This window comes from Stylophora pistillata, chromosome 11, assembly GCF_964205215.1.
Source record: "Stylophora pistillata chromosome 11, jaStyPist1.2, whole genome shotgun sequence".
Taxonomy (NCBI): Eukaryota; Metazoa; Cnidaria; class Anthozoa; order Scleractinia; family Pocilloporidae; genus Stylophora; species Stylophora pistillata.
Window position 1 is genome coordinate 12,622,359 of NC_142529.1, and position 27,081 is coordinate 12,649,439.

The 27,081-nt window shown below is 38.7% G+C and overlaps 1 protein-coding gene across 2 annotated transcripts; it reads left to right on the forward strand.

Moving 5' to 3' along the window:
* Positions 1-1,440: 1,440 nt before the first annotated feature.
* On the forward strand, positions 1,441-26,834 carry LOC148720108 (transient receptor potential cation channel subfamily A member 1-like). 2 transcript variants are annotated; one of them, XM_088738363.1, is made up of 30 exons: positions 1,441-1,747; positions 2,925-3,018; positions 3,676-3,851; positions 4,148-4,255; positions 4,614-4,722; positions 5,213-5,310; positions 5,622-5,669; positions 5,929-6,114; positions 6,371-6,559; positions 6,892-6,978; positions 7,276-7,361; positions 7,485-7,646; positions 8,266-8,380; positions 8,776-8,945; positions 11,000-11,084; positions 13,194-13,250; positions 13,898-13,978; positions 14,346-14,416; positions 14,954-15,122; positions 15,762-15,806; positions 16,398-16,478; positions 16,811-16,977; positions 17,778-17,838; positions 18,003-18,071; positions 18,643-18,816; positions 19,134-19,202; positions 20,103-20,213; positions 25,194-25,303; positions 25,653-25,718; positions 26,157-26,293. In XM_088738363.1, the coding sequence occupies exons 1-29, from the start codon at positions 1,718-1,720 to the stop codon at positions 25,675-25,677; spliced, it is 3,033 nt and encodes a 1,010-aa protein (XP_088594489.1). In that variant the 5' UTR covers positions 1,441-1,717; the 3' UTR covers positions 25,678-25,718; positions 26,157-26,293. The 2 variants fall into 2 exon arrangements, with proteins under 2 accessions (XP_088594489.1, XP_088594488.1); XM_088738362.1 differs by lacking the exon at positions 25,653-25,718 and having other exon boundaries at positions 1,455-1,747; positions 26,157-26,834.
* Positions 26,835-27,081: the final 247 nt, after the last annotated feature.

Sequence of the window (27,081 nt, forward strand, 5' to 3'; positions counted from 1 at the left end):
CTAAAATGGAAATTAAGACTTGCGACCGAAACGGGAGATGATATCACAATAAATGACTGAGTTGATGGAAACACATTGAGTTCTATATATTATTCATTTTAGGAACTACTTTACATGTCACGCTGTCAGTCTTTCATTCTGTCTCCTCTCAAAGCAGCTTAGACATCTGACTCGGCGTTGGCTCTAACCACGCACATGCATATTCAAACTGACAAGCTTTCAGCTTTAACAAGACTGTTTGGAATCGAAATTTACCTAGAATTTCAGTTTACTGGCTAAACGCATTCAATATCATGTCCTTAATTTTAATTTGGGAGGAAATAGTGCCTAAAATACGCAAGAGTAAAAAGTAGTCTGGATTGTTTGATATTTAGAGAAAACAGATGACAACAACTGAATGCTCAGCTTCTTAATAAATTAAACTGCAAAAGAATTGGGAATGCGTTTTAACCATCTGTTGTATTCTAAGATCAATTTATTTAGTCTGGAACCGGTGGGGAGGCAGTTTCGTTTCCTTACAATAAATTGTACTCAGTGCAGAATGGCAAACGCAGAAGTCCCATCCACTTCAGAGTACATTATTATTGCCTTTGTGAACGCCCTTTCAGCATTTACAACGATCGCTTTCAACAGCTTAACAATCCAAGCCATAAGGAAAAATTCCTCTTTATCAAAACCTTTGAAAACATTGCTGCTGAGTCTTGCCGTTTCTGATGTCGCTGTTGGTTTAATTGTTCAGCCAATATTCATTGTAAAGTTGAAAATTTCGAGTAAAACAGTAGAAACAGTATTCTGGTTCATCCAAGTTGCATTCGTTAACGCTTCATTCCTCGGTATTATGGCTCTGAGTCTGGACAGATTCCTGGCGGTTCATCTTTTTATCATCAATATTATTCGTTTAGCAATCATTCAGTGTCGTCGCCAATCTAAAATGGAAATTAAGACTTGCGACCGAAACGGGGGATGATATCACAATAAATGACTGAGTTGATGGAAACACATTGAGTTCTATATATTATTCATTTTAGGAACTACTTTACATGTCACGCTGTCAGTCTTTCATTCTGTCTCCTCTCAAAGTAGCTTAGACATCTGACTCGGCGTTGGCTCTAACCACGTATATGCATATTCAAACTAACAAGCTTTCAGCTTTGACAAGACTGTTTGGAATCGAAATTTACCTAGAATTTCAGCTTACTGGCTAAACGCATTTAATATCATGTCCTTAATTTTAATTTGGGAGGAAATAGTGCCTAAAATACGCAAGAGTAAAAAGTAGTCTGGATTGTTTGATATTTAGAGAAAACAGATGACAACAACTGAATGCTCAGCTTCTTAATAAATTAAACTGCAAAAGAATTGGGAATGCGTTTTAACCATCTGTTGTATTCTAAGATCAATTTATTTAGTCTGGCCGGACCAGCCTTGAGGTTTGATACTTAATTTTAGCCATTCAAAACAGAAAGCTTAACAGATTAGGCCACCGTAGCTCTAATCGAGCCGAATGTAATTATTATTGACGTCCGATGTTCATAACTTTTAATAAGACACTCACTCTCTAAAGAGTTTATTTGTGGCACAGCCTGTTCGAATATATCTAAAATACATTGTTCGCATGCGGTCGCATTAACTCATGAGTACACCAGTGTAACAAACTGGACAATATAAGTCAGAATACAGTGAGTATATATGTATTGGTCCACAACCAATACATATCATGATGGACTTTTCATCTTATAAAAAGCTGGTGAGTGTTGTACTTATTTTTAAATTTCACTGTTATAGGTTTCTGTAAGGTAATAAGTACTGAGCAAATAGCGTAGCTACAAACCGGTAACTTGTTAAGCATGCTTCGGGCCAAAGACTTGCAGGATGATTAGGCTTTTGTTGGCTGCAAATGTACGTATTTGCACTCAAAAAGAGGTACGAAATATTAGACCATATGTCAATGAATACATGCTTCACAAGAGTTCTTCTCGCCATGAGCATTGCAAGGGACTGTTCAAAGTCTCATCCCAAGAGTTTGCAAGTGAGCTATCCATTTTATTTGGTCTAAGATTAAATTCAGGAAACAAACAATTTCATTTTTTAACCGAAATTTTTTTTCAACCAGTGCTTTCCATCGAGTGGATAGGGTGTAAACATACCCGACAGTAGTGTGAACACTCAAAAAGTTCTGCTAAATGCGAAGGAAGAAGTTCATCCGGATCTCTTGGCATTTATTTTAATTAATAATGCCTAGAACTATTGCAAAGTTTCCTTGTACTAAGAGAGCGAAGAAAGGTAAAGAGAATCATTCTGGGATACTCTCAGGAAACTTTCGCTGTTAAAGTTATTTTCTCATTTCGTGCAAAGTGTATCGGGTAATATTCAGAGGACGATAAAAAAAAATCTAATGTAAAGATGACGGCAAAAACCTGCAGAATCCACTGTTGAGATGATTGGCGGTTACATTCACTGCAAAGAGAGTAATCGGGGATAAATCGGGTCAGCTGATAACACTCAATTTATCAATTTAAATAGTTCAAGAATTCATCATCCTAAAGCAAATCGGACACCATGAATGTGATTAGAGAACTTACGTCATATCCTCGATTTGTTGTGGGAATCAAAGATGGTTAAACAAAGTCCGTAAAGGTTACATATTATGATGAACCTCTGGAGACGCCTGGTTTAGAACGTGTGAAAGAGGGTTGTTTATTTTCAACGCATAAATCTGTCTGTCTCGTTCTATGTTTGTGCACGCTTAGCATGTTCAGACTTTCGAATGGGCAGACTCTCGGTCATCTTCTAAATTTGATTGGCTCATTTGTTTAACACATTTTAACAAGAGATATCTATCCTGTATTCGTTGCTGAATATATGTTATTCAAGCGTTATACTTTTACTAATTCTTGACATTTGCGGGTTTTTTTCATGGACAGAAAGCGAGCAAAGGCAACAAAGGACAGAAACTGCATCATGCTGCTTTGTCTGGAAACGAGGCTGAAGTGCAAAAATTACTTGGAAAAGGAGTTGGTGAGTGTGGACTTACAACTCTAAAACTCATTTAGACTAATTATGGCAACTATTCCTACATTTGTTTTGAGTCCCATTTCGAGCAACTGATACCGGACGATAACAGAACTCCATTCGAACTGTTTTTTCTGCCATATTTGTTCCAATATTATCATGACCGTAGCTAGCCCCCATTGTTTGAATTGAATGTAAGTACTGTAACTAATGTAAAGAAGAGAAACAAAATTATTATTAGTTTCAAAAGGAACACTACAGAAATTAAATTAAGATCTTGAATTGAAACTGTGAGCAGGGAGAAAGCTAACGTGAAGAAAAAGCTACATATCAATAAGTGAGCTTATGGATATCCTTATCAGGATTTGCGTGTTTCATACATTGTTTTGTATCTTCCTTTCTTGAAAAATCCACTTCAGGTGTATTTTTGTAAATGGAATTCAAGTTCCCATTGCTTGTAAATCAAATTGGCGTTATTCACTTAAAACCTTGTTATTCTTTATCACTTGGCGGGCGTGTAACGATGCAAAATGGCTGCATTTTCTGAGGATAAATCAGGACTGATACAACTTTTTTTGTTTTCAGTTTGCTAAGTCCATTTTGATCTACCCATTAATTGCTTCGGATAACTCTAAGATATATCTTTATATTTGTTTCCCCTAGAAATAAATACTCCAGATTCATTTGGCAAGACGCCGTTGCATAATGCCATTATTGGTAAACATTTCAACATCGTTGACTTGCTGCTGAAATCAGGAGCTGATGTCAAGTGTCTTGATGAGCGAGGAGACACGCCTCTCCATGCTGCCGTCAGAGTTGATAGCGAGGCAATTGTTGTGGTTAGAAAACATAATGTCTGTTTTTGCTTTATTGATACATTTCTACTTGTCGTTTGGTATAACAGTCCACCTCTTTACTGGATCTTGAGTAGAAAATTAAGTCTCGATCTTTCTTAAGACTATATTGATTATTGTGAAGAATTGCGCTTTTCTTGATCAATTCTCATCGCGGGATGGAAGGTGGTGTCCATCTGGGCGTGTGAGGTGTACCTAACTGTAGCGTGAGCTACAACGCACGGTACATCATGATTGTAGTAAGCCTTATTAACAAGGTCATCTATTTTTAATATCTCTAGCTATTGTTGAACGACAGTAAAAGCAGTGCTAATGCGAAAGGATTCGGGTCCTACACGCCTCTTCACATTGCTGCTCAAATGGATTGCGTCGACATTTGCAAGCGATTGGTAAGAAATTATGGGTGGCATTTTAATCTTACAGGTTTAATGTTAGAGAATTTTTGAGACAAGCCACTGAATATCATATGAAAAGGCATTAGTGGCTAAACCTTTGTGATGATATGTACCCCCAGCAAGATAATTCGCTAGGGATGATAAAATCGAGATGCACTTGAATTAGTTGTCAAGAAAACAGGTAGCAGTAACATATTGTACATAGTGAACTATAAATCTACCGAAGCAAGTGAATTGTTGTTCTCTCCGAGAATGTTACTCAGGTTTAAAAGGTAGTGGTCAATCAGTGCTTGAATCCACAAAACTGAAGAGATTCATTTCCCACCTTTTACAAAATGTTCTACTTTTTTAGGTGGAGCATGAAGGCGACATCGCTCAGGCAGCTGAAGACAACATGACTCCCTTTGGTTTAGCAATCGCTAAGGGAGCGCAGTCTGTGTCTGAATACTTTGCTGGAATCGGTAATTCAATTCAACTTTCGGGGAAAAGTATGAGTTAGGCGGTAAACTCATCAGAGATCATCAGAACTCATCAGAGATATTTCCGGTGAAAAATGTCTGCTAACAGAAGAACCTATTCGCCCTTTTATTTTCTTTAATGATGCAACTAACCGTTTAAACCAAGATACTTGTTACGGTACCCTCTGCATATTCGCCCAGAGCACTGTCCACTAACGTGGATTATTCTCCCACAAGGGACGTGAGTCGAGTCTCTATATATCCTTTGAGTCCCTTCAATGACATATAGTAAATCTTACAATTTTCAGGGAATTTGACACCAGACTGTGTCCACTGGTGTGACCAGTATGATCACTTGTGCCAGAATAGTGCACCACTATATTTTTCCACTATATATCCTGCTCCTTCTCTATCTTAATCCTTATCCGTATAAACCAGTCAAAACATTTTTCGAAAGAATTTCCCGACTGCAATTTCTCGCTTTCCTTTTTAGTGAAAGAAAAAGACCTGAATTTAGAGGGTCTCCTCTACAACGTTGACGATGAAGGTAGCACCTTGCTCCATCTTGCGGTGGATAGCGGGATTCTCCCGGTGAGACACATTTACGAACTGAACCCCCTTTTTTTTACTGCGACAATAGGAATATTTGAAACGCTTGAAATAGACTCTTCACCTGACGTAATTATGGGTTATGGTGAAGGGAAGTGGTAGGATATGTAATATCTGCAGCGATAAGTATAGTTCAACCTCTAAAGAAATAAATGCTCCCACGAAAACAAACAAACAAACAAACAAAAAACAATCGAACATTTTCATGATCTTTAAAGGGACTGAGCCTGATTTTATTTAGTGCATCAAACTTGATTTCTTTCGTTGACATAATCTTCTCTTCACTAATCTAGATTGTAGAACTGTGTTTAAAGCTTGGATCAAATGTGCGGCAAACAAAGGTAACACATTTTTACTCGTATCGTAATCCTAAAGAAAAAATAATTTGTGTCCAAGGGTTTGAGCGCATGAAAAAACTCGGTTACTTGCTTTATTTAAATCAAATTTCTTAAAGTGAAATAAACTCTACGGTAAATCGACAATAGAACTCGTAATTTACCTCCTTCAGAGTCATTTATACTTTTTTACCTATAATTTTAGCAACTCGTGGATATTTTAAAGAAATGATTTTATTAATGTTTACAATTTACCCCATAATAGGGATCAGATAACAGTACTGCTTTACATCTGGCATGCTCACAAGGCTCTCTGGAGATCGTTCAACTTCTGACCAGTGAGGTCCGAGATATCTGCAAAGAAGAGATCATCGATGAACAAGGCATGTTTCCCATTCACCGTGCAGCAGTGAACAATCACTCCCTGGTGGTAAACTTTTTATTAGATCAGGTGAGGGATTCGTTAAAATTATATTCTACAGAAAGTGCTTTTTTCCTGCTGTTATTCCGTTTCTTTTCCTTCTTCCAGCAACTCTATAGAGTATCTCAGAAAAGCTGAGTCTTTTCGAACCTAACCTGAAAACACATTAATTGGGACAATGACGGTGATAAGGCGCTGTTCTTATGTTTCATTTGTCTCATTTGGATACATGCTTGGGTCATCCTGAGTCCTTTCCATTTATTACATATGAATTATTTTTATTCAGGGTGCCCAAGCTGACCCCCGCGACATTGAAGGCCGAACTCCTCTTTTCTTGGCCGCCTCAGTGGGTGGAACAGAGACTGTTCAGCTCCTGATGGATCGGGGAGCAGATTTAACACTCAAAGATATGGAGTTACACTCGGCTCTACATGTAGCTATTGGGAACACAAATACCATGGAAGCCTTAATGAAGGTACCTACGCCACAACATCATTAATTAAAGTTGTTTTCATTAATCACTTTTTCTTATTATTGGACAAATTATGTAAGAATTTGTTTTTTCACCGCTGGGAACACACTTTGTTAAAATGTATGCAAGCCTCCGCTTCTTATATAAACACAGGTCTGCTCTCTTTGTTGTTGTAATTGATTCTAGTACATTCATAAACCAATCAAGAGTAATGAACTATCGTTAAAATTTTTCGCCACGTCCAAAATATGCTCTAGCCCGAACGACAATGAAACCCTTTGCACTTTCGTAAGATTACATGTGACCATGTATATTATCCTCTTAATTGATTACAGAGTCCTGCATCCAAGTCATTAGTGGTTGACAAAGATGCAACTGGATATACTCCGGTACATTATGCAGCACGAGCTGGATATCTTCAGGTACTGAGATCAAAGTCAGTCTGTTTTTCTGCTGATTTTAAGTTACAAGTAAGTAAAGAAGGTCGTTTTCATGGAACGTGATGCTGTCCATATTGTCGAAAGAAAATATTCTGTTAACAGCAAAATTGTTGGTAAGAGCTAGTGTGTGGGAGATGAACTCTTTTTTATGCTAATCATCCCTTTAACTTCAACGCAAACATATGATCCTAATCTCTGAAAACTCCCGAGCAGTACAAGAAAGTGTAAAAAATACCAACTGTTTCTTTTCGTTTGTTGATATTTGTTTTCTCTCTGAAGCACATCACACTCTTTACTAGCAAGAACAAAGCTGCTGCACAAGTCACATCAGATTCACTGGATACGCCTCTTCATATCGTTTCTCGGTATGCTTTTCAGACCTGTAGCATTTCGATCGATTTTTTTTCTTTTTGATGCTTCAAATGGTGATGTTCTTTTGGTAATCATATGTTTTCATTGTGAAGCTTTAAAGAATTTTTTCTCTATAGCTATGGCTGGTTGGAGATTGCTCAAATGCTACTTAAAAAAAGAAATAAGAGAATCATAAATGTACAAAATAGCCAAGGAAAAACACCCCTGCATTTTGCCTGTCATGAGGGCCATGAACAAATAGTGAAACTTCTCTTGTTGAAAGGTGCAACCATTGAAAGGTAAAACTGATAGAGCATTATGCTTTTCTCTTTTTCCTCTCTAGTATTTTAAACATATTTTAACTACTTGAATAGTTAATGAACTTTGAAATAGAATGGATCATAGCTTTAGATTGCTGGCCAGTATTGATTGTCCAGTACGGACAGAAACTGAAAAACGATCGTTTTGTTACTATGGATTCATAATTTATAATTTATCAAAGAAGAGTAATAATTTTAAATATAGCGTTATAATTTTAAATAATAATAATTTTAAATAATAATAATTTTAATAATTTTAAATATAGCCTGATAAATGCGTTTTATATCTTCGTGTTTGTATTTCGCTTGAAATTGTAATGTATTTTATTTAGTTTATACTCAGGGCTCCCATTGATAGCAGGTAGCTCTTTAGGGCTTCTGACGGGACTATCTTGAGGTTTATTTTTATTTTTAAATAAAGGCATCCATCCATCCATTTTAGTCAGTTAGTCAACAATTAAATGGTCAATCATACGCGGGCTTGTAAGATATATAGGCGAAAAATGTAAGTCGATGCATTATTTTTGCGGCCCCGGAGCACTTTGAGGAACTAAGGAGGAAAGATTGACTCTAATTTTATGGTTAACGCTTTCATAAGGGATCATCATGACCGCACACCACTTCACCTGGCAGCTGCAAGAGGCTCAGAGGGTTGCGTAGAGTACATACTGAATACGCATCCAGAAAGTTTAAACGCTCTTGACAAACATCAGGTATTCATTTCACTTAAACTTATATTTATCAGTTACCAGACAAAAGGTTTATATTTAAAGCTGTGGATTGGTGTAACATTTTGCTGCGAAGTGGAAAATTCGAAATGAAACGAGGCATGTTACTTCTTTGTACACCCCTGGTGCGTGAAACCATTTTCAACTGTTTAAAAAATTCGCTTTTGCTTCCTCCGAACTAATCGTTTCATACAAACATTTTGACATAAACACGAAGCATTTTGCGCTTTGTAACTTATTCATGCATTTTCATTAACTAACTAGGGTTTCCTAGATGTTTAAAAGAAAAATTTTCTTATGGGTTATGTATTCCCTATCCTTTTGGATGCTTAAATTCATTGACTTCAAGAGTAACGAGTTTACTACTCTTATCGACACAGAACACGGCTCTCAATCTGGCAGCGACTGCTGGCCATGCGTCCCTAGTAACTTACCTGCTCACTGTTAAAGAACAAGAGATCCTGTTAAACTCGCAAAATCAAAACGTTCTTGATCTTGCCATCTCTAACCACAAAGCAGCGGTTGCTATGGCAATAATCGAACATTCAAGGTAAGCACTTTCCCAGGAAGGACGACTTTCTTGTACGCATAGATGATAACTTTGTGATCTTTCTATGAAAAAGACTGGCGGTAATGCTTCTTACGAGGAATCTTCACTTTTCGGGTAGCTGGTGGTTTTATAATTCGCCTGAGATCCGTTATGGCAGCGTAGCTGTGACAACTTATGTACATGTAGCCATAGAGAGAGCCACCCCGTCACATGTACAGTTTGGGTTTATAGGCTTGGAAATTTACCTCAAAGCCAACACAAAGAAAGTAATCATGCAGTGTGCGTTATTTTCAATATGGCGGTAAAAGCGGTAGAAATGGGCAGAGTTTGACTGAACATTCCTTAAAAGCTAGGCCGGTTCTCGTTCCTTTCATTATAGCTAAATATAATTTGATATATTCTGAACGTTTAGAAGTATTTTTCGTGCGTATTTTTCACGTATTATATCGTTATCAAAGACAAACACAAGCACTGCTTTTAGCATGTAATTTGAGACCGGTTTTCCAGAAGGCCAAATTCGTTGTAAGTCGTAGTTTGAAGCCTTTCAAAGATTTGTATGTCCACTTTGATCCTTCTTCAACAGCTCTGACCAAACGCGCTCAAACGTGCTCCAACGGTACAAATATTTTATGTATTTTAAGTGATGGTGTTTGAGACCCTTTTGTGCAGCGAAAAGGCCCATTGTTGGGTTTAGTGTGTCGCGTTACATAGCGTTACTATTGCAAGGACATTTATCAATCGTGTTGCAAATCTACTTTCCTAAGTGAAGGAAAATTAAATAATCGCGAGCGTTGTGTGGTAAATTTTCTATCTTGATCACTGAATGAAAGACAGTTTAATTAGAGCAATGAAAAGAGTGACTTGATCTATGAAAACCTCTACCTTGCGTGGGGCGACACGCCGGAAAGCCGGAAAGCAAAAGGCAGTCGACCGTTGAAAGGTGTGTCTCCTATCATTTGCTAGCGCTTTTAAATCTTCTACCCTTAAAAGTTTAGCTCTTATTAGGATAACTCTCGATGACTTTCCTCTGCGATGTGATAATAAGGGTCAGTTTTGAAGTGTCATTTCCCCCGGCATCTGTAGCACTTTGTTCTCGAGGTCTAGCAAAGCCGGATGAGATTGTTTTACAAAAGGCAATGCTTTCTTTTGTGCGCGCGCTATTTTCTTTGTTTCAGAGTATACTTCGATTCTCTCCTGAAGTAATAACTCCAGAGACAGGTTTCTCAAAACCCTCATATAAGTTTCCTCTATTCTCTAAGGGTATTTTGAAACTCTGTACGTTTTTACTAAACGCGGGGCGAGAAAATTTCGCTCTTAGGAGGCGTGGGGTTTCTTCTTTTACAAAATCCCGTATTTACGCTCGGTGGAAAAAGTTCGTGTATTACAAGGTCTCTGTCTCTTTAATATGCGTTTGCATGTCAAGGGTCAATTCCCTGTTAAATAACTCGCGTCTAGGAAAAAAAAATCTGACTCTGAAATTATTCATCTCGCCATCGGTTGTGTGTGTAACTGTTGCCATTTGTGTCGAGATTCTTGGGCAGATTGCAGTTTCGTATCTTTCTTAATAATTTCAGTTACCTCCTAAGAACGAATTCGTCACGGAGAAATGACAGGAGTCGTGCAGGCCTGTCAAACGGTTTAACTTTCGAAGGAATGGCAACAGACTGTGAATCCCCATTACAATCCACCTATATTCACACTATCATGCTTCCACCAAAGAAGTTCACTCCAACGTGTCAAGATGAAAATGACTCAATTTTTTTACGACCATGATGCAACGCAATCAGAGTGCGCACACCGCGTGGGAAGTAATAGCAATTGAGTAACAGTTATTGGAAAGGGTGATTTAGGATTAAGGATGTCAACAATTATCCATATAATGGAAAACCTCGGCTAAATTTTTCCAAGTAGCACATGGTGAGGAGGTTCAGTTAGAGCTATTGTTCAGTATTTCGAGGTTACTTAGGCTCATGCTCTTACGGTTTTATTAATTGCACTACATGTGAGCGATTGCCCCCACCAAGTTATTTGATATTCATTCGTCCACTACACAGATGGAAGGAGGTAATGGATTCAGCTGTGGGTGGAGGGGTGTCTCAGATTCAAACTTTGGTAGAAAAGATGCCGGAAGTGGCAGAGGTGAGTGACATGCACAATTTAACACTCAATGCGATGAACTCAGTTCTCAGTTTTTTGTGTGTGCAGCCCACCAACACTTAGTTGAATCGTTGTTTTAGTATATACTATAAAAAAAGTAAAATAACATTAAAATAACATAACACAAAAAGAGGATTTTAACTCACTTATTCCTGCAACGATTATAATATTTTTGTGTGCAAATCCCATGTGAGTTGCTTGGAAATGAATAGCAAAGGATAATCGGAGTTTGAGTTTCCACTGGTTTAGTGTTTACTAAAAAAAGTATATTCTTAAAAAAAGTCCATGAGATAAATAAATGATTTATATGAAACAAGACTAAAAAAAGAAATAAAACTATAATACCAGCCACAGAAAAATATTTAATAGAAAAAATCCGAGCCCCAGATGGGACTTGAACCCACGACCCTCCGTGATCTAGTCGGATGCTCTAACCACTGAGCTACTGGAGACTCTATGGTGAGCAAGGGTCAACTTGTGGGCCTCGACTGGAACCGCATCGCGCGGCTACACAGCCAAGTATTGGTAAGCACCTGTGAAAACTCACTAACAGCATCACGCTGTCACATTAAGGCATATCAAGATGCGGCCAACCAACCTCCAAAGTGAGCATGTAAAGATGAAACAATTTTTAGTGTAATAGAAAAAATCCGAGCCCCAGATGGGACTTGAACCCACGACCCTCCGTGATCTAGTCGGATGCTACTGGAGACTCTAAAAATTGTTTCATCTTTACATGCTCACTTTGGAGGTTGGTTGGCCGCATCTTGATATGCCTTAATGTGACAGCGTGATGCTGTTAGTGAGTTTTCACAGGTGCTTACCAATACTTGGCTGTGTAGCCGCGCGATGCGGTTCCAGTCGAGGCCCACAAATTGACCCTTGCTCACCATAGAGTCTCCAGTAGCTCAGTGGTTAGAGCATCCGACTAGATCACGGAGGGTCGTGGGTTCAAGTCCCATCTGGGGCTCGGATTTTTTCTGTTACACTAAAAATTGTTTCATCTTTACATGCTCACTTTGGAGGTTGGTTGGCCGCATCTTGATATGCCTTAATGTGACAGCGTGATGCTGTTAGTGAGTTTTCACAGGTGCTTACCAATACTTGGCTGTGTAGCCGCGCGATGCGGTTCCAGTCGAGGCCCACAAGTTGACCCTAGCTCACCATAGAGTCTCCAGTAGCTCAGTGGTTAGAGCATCCGACTAGATCACGGAGGGTCGTGGGTTCAAGTCCCATCTGGGGCTCGGATTTTTTCTATTACACTAAAAATTGTTTCATCTATAGAAAAATATTTGATTCTTCAACTAAACGGTTTTTCGTATACATACCTTTTAGTAATACTAATATTTAAATTTCTACCTGATTTTATTACAGTCATCTTGCTTGGCCAGTGTCTCATTGATGATGATGATAGAAGGTTTATTAAAAGCATTCAAAAATGGCACCTAAGTGGTGAAATACATGTGAATTTACAAATATGCTTTAAATATTTAAAAAATACGAAAATCTTACATTTGACATTAAAATTAAGAGTCTAAAGGGACTGGGAATTACAAGAATCGCAGTTACATACCAATGAAAAACGCTTAGGTTTGCTTGACTACAAGAACTGGGCGTTAGACGCCATTGTTGGAAAGAAAGATTTTTTAAATCTTTCGGTCCGGCATTTAAAGAGTGATACATGGTTTTTGTTGCGCAACTCATAAACGTGGCAATCGGCGCGCTTTGGTGGAATAAGGTGGTACAGCCGTGACCCAGGCACACAGATACCGCCCCAAACTTTCTTGCAGAGTTCGTCTCTTCTCACATTTAGGCGAGTGGAGTTTGCAGCCACAATGGCGTCTTTGTAGCTCAGCGCCGGAAATAATATACGCAGAGCTCTTTTCTGAACTCTTTCGATCATGTCCTTGAGGTAAATTGGTAGGCTAGTAGACCAAGTGACGCAGGCGTATTCGAGGACCGATCGTACCAAGGCATAAAATATGTTAATAAGGTCTTCGGGTGGAATTCCGGACCATTCCAATTGTAGTTCTAATGAATCTGTAGTATCGTTTCTAATTCTCTTCTTTTAATTCTTTTCCTGTTTTCTAGCGTGTCCTTGATCAGTGTGTTGAAGAAGAAGGCGACCCAAGCAGTAAGGATTTCAAAGTAAGCTGCTTGTTCAATCTTAATTGATAGTTTACTCTAAAAATAAAAGCAACAGGCTGTACGCAGTACGTTTACTTAGTTTCTAAGTCCTGAGATGGTTGTAATGTGCTGTCAGGGTTTGTAATCATTTTATCTTATAATGCTCTTCACACAGTCATATGCTATTGGCTTCTCAATGTTCATTTGGTTAAGTCATAATTCCTATTATCATTGTCATTATTACGTGTAAAACTATTGTCGTTAATCATTAAAAAATAAATATGACTCGGATTTGAAGAAAACATCCTACTTAGCTAGAGTGTCTCACGACGTCTATTTCTGAATTACAGTTGGTCAGGGTCATACGAATTTGGTTTTAAAAAACCAAAAACGGACAAAGTCAGGAAAAGGAGAACTAAACACAGAATTAGAATATCGAGAGGAAGAATGTAGGCAAGGAAACAAAGTTGTTGGAGGTTCGAGGTCAAAGTCCAGTCCTGCTATCACATTTCAACAGATTAAGCAAGCCTTAATCTGAGCAAGATTAGACTAAGCAAGGTTTAATCTAAGCTTTACCCATTCCATACTCCATGTTTATTTATTCAGTTCGTTTCAGTCATTTATCTGCTCTTTTAGTTATTCATCAATCTATCTAAATATTTTTGCAGGTAACGTATGATCTGCGGCTGATTCAAGGAAAGCAAAGCAGTCTCACAAGTTCGTTTGAACATTCATTAGATGCGCTAAAGGTGAACAATTCATTACAGTCTTGTTAATAACCACTGAACGTTTTGTTTCTGGATGCGAGGAAGAATAACCATTCGTATACAAATTTACGCCAATTTACAAAGAACATTCTAACTATCTGGATGACTCATAAGTTAAGCCTGCAAGCTGCATGGATTAGATAAATTTATTGATCGTCAAGATTGGTAAACCTCAGGTGACAGTTGTCTCTAAGACAGTTTTCTTGTCGAGTTACAAGCTGCTACGTAGTCTCTTGACGCACTAGACCCATTATCCTCAAAGAGCTTTCTTCATAAGAGAGTGTACCAACTGAAATGGAAGTAATTTTGACATCAAATGAAAGGTATCTCTATCTTTTCCTGAATACAGACTATGGCAGAAAGACGGCGAGAGAACTGCTTGACTCATCCAGTATGCTATGTGCTGATGAACAGCAAATGGTAAAATCAGGAGGCTTAAATGACTTCACTACCACTGAAAGTAATAATAGACCAAATATTCATTTGGACTGATTACAACCAAAATATCTTCTAAAATTTATTCATTGTTTAGTTATTTTCCATTCATTGCTTCGAAGTTGAGTCGCCAAGTCCTTTGTAACTTTCGTAGTCGATTTCGTCTCTGTCCCTCCACTTATTGATATAAAGTCATAGTTAGTGCTATAAGACAGACCTAAGAACGAAAGTACTAATAGCTTAAGACTGAGTAAATATGTATATAGGTTATCAATGAAAACTAACAAAATGAAAAGATGTTAATGAAAGTTAGCTCAACTAAGCACAATGAAAGCTGTTCTTAGGTAGGCGTTTTTCAGGATCTGTAAGGCCGAATCCTCTCGTCAGTTGTCGCCGCAAACTCAAACCAGTAACCACTAACTGACAGGTAATAGCAATGGTCCTGAGGGTTGCCCGCTTACAATTCAGGATGTAGAACTGTACAGAATAATGAGCAGTTTTTTGATAACTTTGACTTTATAGGAAGAAATTTGGTTGGATCACATTTATCGTGAATCTTTCTTTGTACCTGGCCTTTCTTTTGCCATTTAGTGGACTCGCCGTTTATCTCAAAACCAACAGTGTTGCGTTGTGTGGTTATAAGTTTGACAACTTGACAACAGATCACGTAGGCTACTATTTGCACATTTCGGTGAGTAACTTGCTTTTCAAATGCTGATGCCACAAATGCCACAAATGCCACAAATGCCACAATTCTTTACCTCGCAACCTTTCCGCCAACCAGTGTTCAATACCGGCTTCATATCATAAATCAAACAACTAGTTTCTTTTTTGCGGTTTATGTAAATACTCAAATACAATGTTCCTTCGTCGTTACGACCTTGTGTTTGAGATTAACCAGAGGTAAGGTTTTATTTAACAATTTTTTCATGTAGAAAGTGCAGTATTGTTACCAACTGTTACATATACCGAAGAATTTAACCGCACTTTCTACATATTTATCGGTTTACCCGCTAAGAAGCCACTTGAGATGTTGGGAGAACACGAGAAAAGTTTGTAAACCAGGAGGTGCAGCTGTTTGTAGCGCAATTTGAGGGGACGGGAAGATGTTTCAGTTTTCTATGGGTATACTGGCACATTTACAGTAGATTTTTGACCAATCAGAGCGCGTGTTGTGTCTAGGTTGTCATAAATGCATTCAATTCAAAAGTATAAAAGCTCATCTTTTCCAGCCGTAGTTTGCAAGACATTTTATTTTTATCACCAACTCAAAAACGATCTATGTAATTTATAACTGGATTATGTAATATTCGTTTCCTCTTTTCACCAGGACTGGCACGATGACGACAGCATAACATGCAATGGTTCTCAAAAGGTAATAGAGGGGGGACTTACGTTTCATACGGTACCTCGATGAAAAAAAAGTATTCCACGATGATCTCATCAAATCCTGTCATGTGAATTGTGTCATCAAAGCGTAAATGTATAGTGAAACGAAATTATTTGTGTTGCTTTGGTTTCTTGTTGATTGGACCATTACACAATCATGGCCCCTGCCTATCTCGCCAGAGCCTTATTCTGCTAATTACCCTATGGTAGCAGGAAAAATCCATTAAATGACTCGGGAGTCATTTAATGGATTTTTCCTGCTACCATAGAGGGTTTCCAACCAAGGTTATAAGAACTTGAAATCAACATACTGATATAGAAATATACAGTAAGACCCAGAAAGCAGCACAAGTGTATTGAGGTATCGATTTTTCGTCAACCTCCGCGAGGTAATGCTTTTTTTTTTTTAGCTATTTTTGCGATATTCCGATGTTCGAATCCTCCTTTGAAAACTCAACTAAAGTGACTCGCAGTCTATACTGAATGTACATTTGACAATGAGATTTGTAAGATTGGAGGCCTCTATATCTACCTACTGGATCCCACTGATTTTTATATCTATTTTCATAACTTTAAGACTGTTGTGCTTCTCCATTACGTTGTGATCGTGTTCGCCCTGATTCATCTCATGAAGGAAATTGTGCAAATCTTCAGACAGGTTAGTATAGTATCCAATCTAATATTGAATCTAATATCTATTGAGTGATGCTGAGTGGTCAGAAGAGCAACTTTTCGACTACGTAGCCAAACCTATTTCATACTAATTTTGACAGTCTCCTTCAACTGCTTCCCGTCAATTTAGATACACAGAAATAGTTTATATGTATTTTCTTTTACCTTCATTGTCTTTTAGGATGTTGTATCTTTCGATCAACTTTGGATTACATTTTACAACTGTTTTCTAAAAAACCCAAAACGGAAGTCAATAAACTTATCTACCTGTTCACTATTCTGCCTGTTTACTAATCCGATAATTTTTTTTTGTTGCAGCGCCTAAAGTATTGGACTACCATCACAAACTACATCGAGTGGGCGATTTACGGGTCTGCTCTGGTGTTCGTGTACCCGATCTGTGCCTGCAAAGCGCATTTTAAATCTGAGGCAGCAGCATTCTCCTTGTTTTTTGCTTGGCTCAATCTTGTTCTTTACTTCAGAAGGTAAGACCCAAAGCTATAACCAAAGCCAGATTCACAATTGAATTGCAAAAATAATTCAATAATACTGTGAAAGCTTTCCTGGTTTTTAGGACCAGTGCCTAATGTTTATCGACAAAATGCCTAATATCGGAATTTCTGAAATGGAATTACAAAACAGTTTTAATTTAGTTATCTTAAAGGTAGTATGCAGAAGAAGTAAGCGCTATTTTTGATGGGTTTCTTTAAAAGTTTTAAAACCTAACCGCTATGTCTACATACTTGAGATGGCCAAGTGATCTAATGTGCCGCCTTAAGGTCGCAATCTACATTTTAATCAAACAACTGAATACCGTGAAACTCAGTCAGATGTTTCATCATCTTCTCTTTGTACGTATGAAAATGTGTGTCGATTCTAAGTCCCCTGCAAAGAAACTACTTCCTAACTCCAATTTCAGGAGCTGATAAAGTTAAAGGTTTTCCTTCGTTCCGCGACTATGCAATGTAACATTTTTACTCAATAAGTCGTTTATTTCATACAACTTCCGAGGGTAGCCTACCAAATTTAGGGAACGACCACAACCACCGATGAAATAGCTTAGTGAGGGGTTAGAGTAGGTAGCCTGTGGTTATGTTAGGGACGTCTAATACCAAAGCCAAAGTCCTTGCAGTCATATGACCGAACAGATGATAAGACAACAAACTTGTATTTTCTATGCGAAGGATGAATCGATGAATGTATTCACGAATATACTTCATTTTCCCGGGGTTTGATTAGAAAATTAATTTTCTAAAATTAATCGTAATTTTTGTTATCTCTTCAGATTGTCGTACTATGGAAAGTATGTGATAATGTTGATGACGATGTTTCAAACACTTTTCCAGGTCTGGTTTAACTTTACTGTTTGAATTTTAGTCAAAATAGCTTTCCTAATTTTATTGAAGTTAGTCTTAAAGAAATGAACCAAAGACCATGCAAACCACCAGCATGCGTCGCGGTTTTTTACGCAGCAAACGAAAAGAAACTCTCACTTTTTTACTCTTTGTAGGTCCTGCTTCTATTCTTCCTGTTTGTTGTAGCTTTCGGAACAACATTTTACTTACTCATGTACAACAAGGTGGGTACTTTTAACGTAGAAACATTACTTTCTTGACATTTTGAGTTTTAGGCTCAACGTGGCTCATTTTCAGGAAAGTTCATTTTTTAATGCATTCTAAATTGCACTTGGACGACCTAAGTCGGAGAAGAGCTGATCGGATAGCATATAAAATGGAGTGAGTTTAACTTAGATGATTAAATACGATTTAAGTACAGGTAAGAGTTGTTCCTTTCTTCTCGTCATGGAAGGACGAGGAAAATTGGGGGCACAAGAGTTTTCTAAGTCCCGTTAAATTTTCCAACTGCACCTACCTCGGTATACGCTTAGCATAAAAACCAATCCTTCTACAATATCACTACAGCTTGGATGCATATTTGGGAAATTTAAATTAGATGAAACCTGCACGCGAGTTATGTTTTGGAAACAAAAGAGTGTAATTGTATCCATAACTACATTCTGTCGTTTCCAAAACATAACTCAACGTAGGTGGATGGGTTTATGGATCACTGAGCTTAGTGTCTACAATAGAGAGGTTAGAATAGTTTAGCTGTAAACAGAGTTAACTTTTGTTTTATTTCGTTATGTTCAGACTAACTTTGAAACATTGGAATACGCCCTGATGAAAACCTTTACGATGACTCTGGGAGAGTTGAACTACGAAGCAGACTTCATTCCCGACATAAAACTGCACTATCCTCTGGCTTCAAACGTCATGTTCGTATTTTTCTCCCTGGCGATGCCCATCATACTCATGAACATGCTGGTATGTTTCCATTGTTCAGCTATGTTGGAAGGGGTTGAAGGACAGTAATTACAAACAACCAGACTCTTTACGTTAGGTAAACATACTGCGTGAGGTGGAAAGATTTGGGAGCCATGGCACCATTCATCTTGGTTTAGTAGTGCCTTCTTTATCAGTGAGGAATTTCAGTGCCTTTTTATAGAGCAAAACAAATTGAAAGTTTTTTCGCCCCAAATGTGCAAGATATAGACCAGTACCTGAAATTCTATAAAGGCACTTTTACTTAACTTGGTAATTTAAATAATTCTAATTGTATAATGTTTCTTCTTTTAAATCAGATCGGTTTGGCTGTTGGGGATATTGACAAGATTCAGCAAAAGTCTGTTATGGCTCGTTATGTGATGCAGGTAAACCATACGACTAGCTCATGTTAAGTCCATATTTTGTAGCTGTTATATCCTCTTGCAAATGAAATTACGCCACAAACAGAACTAGGGATCATAGAAAGTATCTAGTAATGAAAGAAAACCTGCCTGTAGTTATATCACCATTAATCACATCCATTACAATTTCCTCAAACGTGGCTGCTGCGTTACCTGCTTTGTTTTTTTTCCTAATTATTCTGGAGAGCTGTAATCAGACAATGTGAATCGGACTGTTGGCCGTAATCAGACACCTGTAATCGAATATTTAAAACAGCCAATCATATTAAATCCACTCTGCTAGGTCCGCCACAGAATTGACCACAAAAGCGACAACCCTACAAAACTGGGGAATGTTCGTTGAACATGGAGGAATTTTTTTTACAATGTCTTTACGGGAGATATTTTCTAAATTAAATGTATTTTCCATTTTTCGGAATTGTAATGGTTACGATTAATTGGTAAAAAGAATTCATGTAGATCAATTCAGTCTCTTAGCATAATTGTGATTGACAAATCACTCCATGTATAATCACACACCCAATTGGACTCCACTCAGTCCTACACTGAACAATGATAAACGGTGTTAAGGAAGATACGCCACTATGAATTCTGACCTACGCGTAGTGTGCAACTGTTAAAACTGTATTGGTATGAGCTTGAAATATTCTGCTATTTTCTTATTTTGTATTAGAGAGAAAATACCAAATTGCAAGGAAGCGGAGATTTTTAAGTCAACCGAGGTCAACTGAATTGCACCCGGTGAACTAACAAATTTAGGCTAGATATTTCAACACACATTCTTGGTGCGAAGTAGTTTCAATGAAAAATTTGTATTTCCTGCTTTGAAAAATATGTGAGGCGTCAAATGGATGTATTTTACAGGTTGAATTGCTTCTGGAGCTCGAGGAATCTCTCCCACAATGGATTTTGAGACGAGTGCAGATTTATAAATATGAAGAGTTTCCAAACCGAAAATCCAAGCTAAAAACCAGAGTAAGCAGTAGTAGTAAGAGTTAGAGGCTGATCAATATGTGTGATTTAGCAGCTAACGTCGGACGTTCCGAGTCTAGAGTGGACGAAGATCAGACTGGCACGGGCCGTAGACGAGTTCACTTTGAAAATCTCGCGTTCATTGTACAATTAAAAAATATGAGATAATTTTAACTTAAAAGTACCTGGGCTAGAAAAAAAGCTTAAGATCATGGAAATATGTGTTTATAGAAATCTTGAGGCTCTCGTCAGTCTACGAGATAACATAATTTTTTAATCACGCTCGCCGGTTGTATACTAAAATCGGTGTTGCTCATTCTGAATTATATTGAAATTTCAGCCAATCAAAGACGATGTTTTAGATTTTGAAAATGACAGGTCATTTGTGAGGAACAAGTAGGATAAAGATACTTTGCTAAACTCATTTTTCACTCACCTGTTATGACGTATGCTAAGCACGTGACTTACCTCGTGCGTTGTTGTTGTTAGTACATCCGCCATTAAACTAGTTGAGTTAATATTGCAATTGACTCTATTCTCGTCTCTCCGAACACTACAAATTTTGGCGACGAGTTACTGGATTAAGTAACATGCCCGGGGGAGATAATACCACCGAGTTCGAAGTCGAAGGAGCGAGTGCAGCTTCATTCAGTGCCCCAGTTGCTGGTTATTTCGGACGAATGGAGAATTTTGACCCGAAAGTGGAAGAGTGGTCCACATACGTGGAGCGTTTGGAGATGTTCTTTGTGGTGAACAATGTTCCCAACGAGAAAAAGGCAGCCAGTTTACTTACCTCGATTGGTGGGAAGATGTATGCTTTGTTAAAGAGTTTAACTACGCCGACTAAACCGAAGGGGTTATCGTTCACGGAAATTGTAGAAGTTGTGGGCCGACATTTGACGCCGAAACCAATTATCATCGCCGAAAGGTACAAATTTCACAAGTACAATCAAGTGGAAGGTCAGTCAATTCGTGAATTTTTAGCTAAGTTGCAAAAATTGGCAGAAACGTGTGAGTTTGGGGCATATCGCGATGAAGCATTGAGGGATAGACTGGTGTGTGGCATTACCTCACAAACGATTCGAAGAAAATTATTAGGAGTAGCAGATTTAACACTAAAGAAAGCAATAGATATCGCCGTTGGCATGGAGTTGACGGACAAGGAAATATTCGAGATTTCTAGTGAGCCTAAACCCGTTCGGAAGGTGGAGGTACATGATCCATGTCTTCGTTGTGGTAGGCGAAATCATTCACCTGAAAAGTGTTTTCATAAAGATTCCGAGTGTCACATATGCAAACGAAAAGGGCACATCAGTCCACAATGTCTGCAGAAGAAGTCTGCGAAATCCCCAACCCAAGGTAAACCCAAGCCACAAAAATTTAAACAGGGAAAGAAGAAGAAAAAAGATTCAAGAATTAAGTTGTTAGGCACTGGAAGTGGTTCTGGTAGTGAGGCTTCTGACTCCTCACATCCTGAAAACTCCGGTGACGCATATCACCGTGAATGGCCTATGTTTTCTGTGAGAAATTCCTCAAAAAAGAAATCGGATGAAATATTGATATCGCTTAATATCAATAATGTTCCCTGTAAATTAGAATTGAACACAGGAGCTGCAGTGACTGTGATCCCTGAAGAAATATGGCAAAAAGATTTGGGCTCAATTCCTTTGCAAAAGTCTAACGTGACTTTAAGGAGCCATTCTGGGCATTCGATACCAGTGTATGGAGAAACTGCTGTTCATGTTAAGTATGGCTCCCAAGAACTTGACCTACCCATTATAGTTACTAAAGAGAAAGGTGTTGCTCTCATGGGAAGAGATTGGTTGTCAAAGATTAAGTTGAACTGGCACCGCATTAATGCTGTTCGACAAGCTAACCAACCAAGACCCAAGTTAGAAGACGTAGTTCAAAAGTACCCCAAATTGTTTGATGGTAAACTAGGTACCATTACTGGATTCACAGCTCAGCTCAAAGTGAACGAGAATGCTACACCTCAGTATTTCAAGTCTCGTCCGATGCCTTACGCACTCAGGGAGAAGGTGAAAAAGGAGCTGAAGCGCCTGGTGAAAGAAGGAGTATTAAAAAAGGTTGAAAGTTCGGATTGGGCCACACCAATTGTTCCCGTTCTTAAACCAGACGGAACAGTAAGAGTTTGTGGCGATTTCAAACTCACCATTAACCCTTACTTAGATGTCCCAGAGTACCCTATGCCGACACCAGACGAATTATTCACAAAGTTGAATGGAGGTGAATTATTTACTAAGCTAGACCTCAGTCATGCCTACCAGCAAGTAGTCCTGGATGAGAAGTCCCAACCCTATGTCACCATCAATACCCACTTAGGTTTATACCGGTACACTAGACTACCATTTGGAGTGGCAGCTGCACCTGCAATATTCCAAAAGATGATTGACAAAATGCTAGATGGCCTGACCCAAACTGGCGGAATATTGGATGATTTGATCGTCACTGGTCAAAACGATGAGCAGCATATCGAGAACTTTCACCATACTCTCAAGAAATTTGAAGAACGTGGAGCAAAGTTTAAAGTTTCTAAGTGTGCGATTATGCAACCTAAAGTGGAATATTTTGCATTCGTGTTGGATCGGGAAGGTATACATCCTTCCCCAGCCAAAGTTCAAGCAGTCCTTGAAGTTTGTGAACCTGAGAACCGAACAGAATTGCAATCATTTTTAGGTTTGGTAAACTACTATCGCAAATTCATCCCAAACATGTCAACATTGGTCAGTCCTTTGAACCAGTTACTATCGAAGGACACACCCTGGTGTTGGAATAGGGAGTGTCAAGTATCATTTCAAGCTCTTAAAGATACTCTGGCTTCTTCAAAAGTTTTAGTTCATTACAATCCCAAGCTTGAAGTTCAGTTAGCCGTAGATGCTTCACCAGTAGGCCTGGGAGCAGTAATTTCACACATCACTGCTAATGGAACTGAGCGTCTTATTGCTTACGCCTCGCGATCTTTAACCAAATCTGAACGAAATTATTCGGTAATTGAAAAAGAAGCTCTAGCCATCATTTTCGGTATTCGCAAATTCCAGCGATTTCTGTATGGCCGCAGATTTACCCTTCTGACAGACCATCAGCCCCTAACGTTATTGTTTGGTTCCAAGAAGGCGATTCCAGCCGTAGCTGCATCACGGATTCAAAGATGGGCAATCCAGCTTTCAGCTTACCAGTATGATATCAAGTACCGCAGATCAAAGCAGAATGAGAATGCAGACGCCTTATCAAGACTTTCGTGTAAAGGAACAGACGTTGGCTTACACATTGACGAAGAATCCGCAGACGTCAACGGGATCCAAGTTGCTAGAGTTCCAATCAGTTCTAAACGGCTTCGGGAAGATGCAGCCCGAGACCCAGTGTTATCGAGAGTCATTGACTTCACCCTTTATGGATGGCCGGACAAGTCCGAGGTTTCAGACAATTTGAAAAGCTATTTTGCTAAACGAAATGAGTTTACAGTGGAGGACGGATGTCTTTTGAGAGGAACAAGAGTCGTGATTCCAGCGAAACACCAGGAGACTGTGTTAACAGAGTTACATCTGAGTCACCCTGGAATTGTACGAATGAAAACATTAGCTAGACTTCAAGTTTGGTGGCCGGCGTTAGACTCAGATATCGAACAGTTAGTTGGAGACTGTGGGACCTGTCAGATAACGCACAGTAAAGCGCCACCAACCTCCGATAATCCCTGGATGTGGCCGCACCGACCTTGGCAACGATTTCATGTCGATTATTGTGGTCCATTTCTTGGTGGTTTCTTTTTGGTTGTCGTAGACGCGAAGTCTAAATGGCTAGAAGTGATACCCATGTCAAGCACAACAGCTCAAGCAACGGTGGACGCATTACGCTCACTCTTTGCTATTCATGGTTTACCCGAAGAGATTGTCTCAGATAATGGCCCTCAATTTATTGCACAAGAGTTTAAAGATTTCCTAAGATACAACCATGGGAAACAAATCCTCAGCGCGCCATACCATCCAGCATCTAACGGCGAAGCGGAGAGAGCAGTTAGAACCTTTAAACAAGCGATGAAAGCAGCTAAAAGTGAGCCTTGTACCATATCACAGAAGATTTGTTCATTCTTATTGAGCTATCGCACTACACCACACACGGCAACAAGATGTACTCCCGCTGAATTGCTGATGAACCGAAGACTACGGACACGTCTAGATCTTTTACGACCAGATCTTCGAAAGAAAGTATCTAAACCCTCCAAGTTACAACCTACTGCGCCCAAGAGACAGCTTAGTGTAGGAGATCCAGTCTTGGTACAAGACTACAGGAAGAGTCAAGATCCTTGGGTCAAGGGAGTGGTAGTTACCAAGTTAGGACCTGTGACTTATCGTGTACAGGTAAAGGAGTTGACATATCGATCATTTGAAAGACCTATCAGGAACGAAGATTCAACCCCATAAGCAGGAACAATCAGAGGATTGGGAAGTGACTGTGCCTCAGTCTTTAGCAGCATATTCGCCAACTGAAACGCCCGTCACCACAGTAGGACACGTTCCTTCACATAGTCAACCAACACCCAACCAGAGTCAACCTCGTGCCACGGAGGCGAAACCAGCCCCAGAACAACCAAGGGATCTTGTAAATCAAGAAGCAGCCGTTTCATACAAGAAGTCTGATCGACGTGACCAGACTGTTTTTCCAGAGAGACGCTACCCAGTTCGTGACCGAAGACCGCCTAAGCGCCTTATTGAACAAGTTCCTTAGTGAGCTTGAGACTGTCCAAAGGAACTCTGACGTTTTATTATTTAGTGTTCGGTGATACTTTCCTAAGGAAGGGAGGAATGTTATGACGTATGCTAAGCACGTGACTTACCTCGTGCGTTGTTGTTGTTACTACATCCGCCATTAAACTAGTTGAGTTAATATTGCAATTGACTCTACTCTCGTCTCTCCGAACACTACATCACCCATTTACTTAATCGAGTTATTGATTCATTTTTCAAGCTTTACGAGAAGATCATTGGGTTTGGAAAAGCAGAAAGTCAAGGAGAGGACGATGGCGTCCCTCCAGCCATGGTGCAGATTATTGACAGGATGATGGAGCAAGACGCAAAGTAAGGAATTTTCATTTAGGAGATAAACAAACCGAACTTCGAAGAGCTTATCCCCCCTTTCTCCAAACTATTGTTAATCACTGAGAGGAGAATGTAGCACTAGGAAGACCATCCTGTTTGTTGCCGGAGAAGTTGAGCTTTTCCCTGTTCTGTCATATGGTTTTGTTGCGCTTTCGTGACGTTCCTGTCAAACAATTTAATTCTAACTTTCTGCTCACAATTTTAACTTTTGACCTTCAATTTTAACCTTCTCTCTTTGAGATTAATTGATGTTTTCCTGGCCGATGAGCATGTTGAACTTTTTGCATGCATATTAACTCACGAAACGCACTTCTTTTTTTCGGTTTAGGTTGCATCTTTTCCCCAATCAATGAGATAGCAACACTAAAAAAAAAACAAGCAATCATATTTCGAGGTTTGTTTAGAGTAACCAATCAAATTACAGGGAAATGAAAGACCGTGGTCATAATAGAGTGAATTTCGTATCCTTTGTTCCCAAGCCTTTTCTCAAATTTTGTGATAAAACTCTCGTTAAATTGTTAGATTTTGCGATTTCAAAAATAATCTAATAGGGTTGCAATTGACCTGATTGGGGTCCACTTTTGGTTTGAAACAATGCTTCTGATTTCATCAAACTCGTTCGATCTTTGTTCGTTCGATTTTTAAATTTACGCATATGATTTCAGACCACAGTGCACTCCACTTAGTACAATTGTTATCATTTATCGTTTGTCACTCCTTTGGAAAAAAAAAAGCCTTTTTGCTTCATATTTTTCCAAATTTCTACTTCATTTCGTTGCAACAATTCATTTTACATTTCATCGATACCTTCTTTTCTACTTGTAAAACATAGGATAGAAGAAATACACGCCATGATGAAGGAACAATCCGAGATCCTTAAAGCCATCGGTCGCCGTGAAGGAGTGGCAGATGCTTCATCCAACAGAAAGAGTATTATCGGACGGTTCTTGAAGAAACATTAGATTTAATGAAACACATGCAATTATCTCCGTGTTCTTTTTTCTAAAATATGGCTTAAGTTTACATTTGAATGTTAAGAGTTTGACTTCAAAAAAAAAATTTTGAAAATTTGTGGACGAAGACATGTAGAATCTTAGATTTACGTTCTCTTTTCTAGTGCTGTTAAATGATGTAATGCAGTCAATGCCGGTGAATATAATCAATGCAGTTCAAAACAAAGAAAAAAGAACTAAGTAACGATTGTAGGTTTTTTGCTCCTCTTCTGTCTTTCTTGATGTTATTTCATATAGTGATAAGAATACATGTTAACATTGGTATCAGCGACGGAGTTCACTTATATATGTTGTCGGCTTTAGCATGATAAAAGATCCCATACAGTGACCTTGCGGTACATATTCCCGCATAACGTATAAACATCAGCACATTGTTTCATAAACAGCTTTAAAGATTAATGAGAGGTTAAAGCTGATTTGTTACTAAGTGTAGAGGAGTGTTGTAAAATCCAATTACTAGAAGAATCATCAAATATATATCACTGAAGTAAAGAAAAGCGTTTGTGTCATGTTTCTGTTTCACGTTATCGAAGCGAAGAGGGGCGTACATGAGATAATGCATAATACATGGACGCGCGGATAGGGGTGCTTTTCCCTTTGCCACATTGTTAACAAGTTTCAGCAAAAGACCTGCGTCTTGTCCACCAAAAAATTTGGTTAGGACGCAGGCGGAAAATTTGGAGGGCACTCAGGGTGATTTTTATTGCGCCTTTGGAACAAAATCCAAAAATAGGAGCTAAATAA

Bases quoted from the DNA above. Each gene is read 5' to 3' on its own strand.
- LOC148720108 (XM_088738362.1), top strand. From the start codon at position 1,718: ATGATGGACTTTTCATCTTATAAAAAGCTG. The intron at 7,362-7,484 runs GTATGCTTTTCA...TTTTCTCTATAG, and splicing joins CCTCTTCATATCGTTTCTCG to CTATGGCTGGTTGGAGATTG. The intron at 7,647-8,265 runs GTAAAACTGATA...CGCTTTCATAAG, and splicing joins AAAGGTGCAACCATTGAAAG to GGATCATCATGACCGCACAC.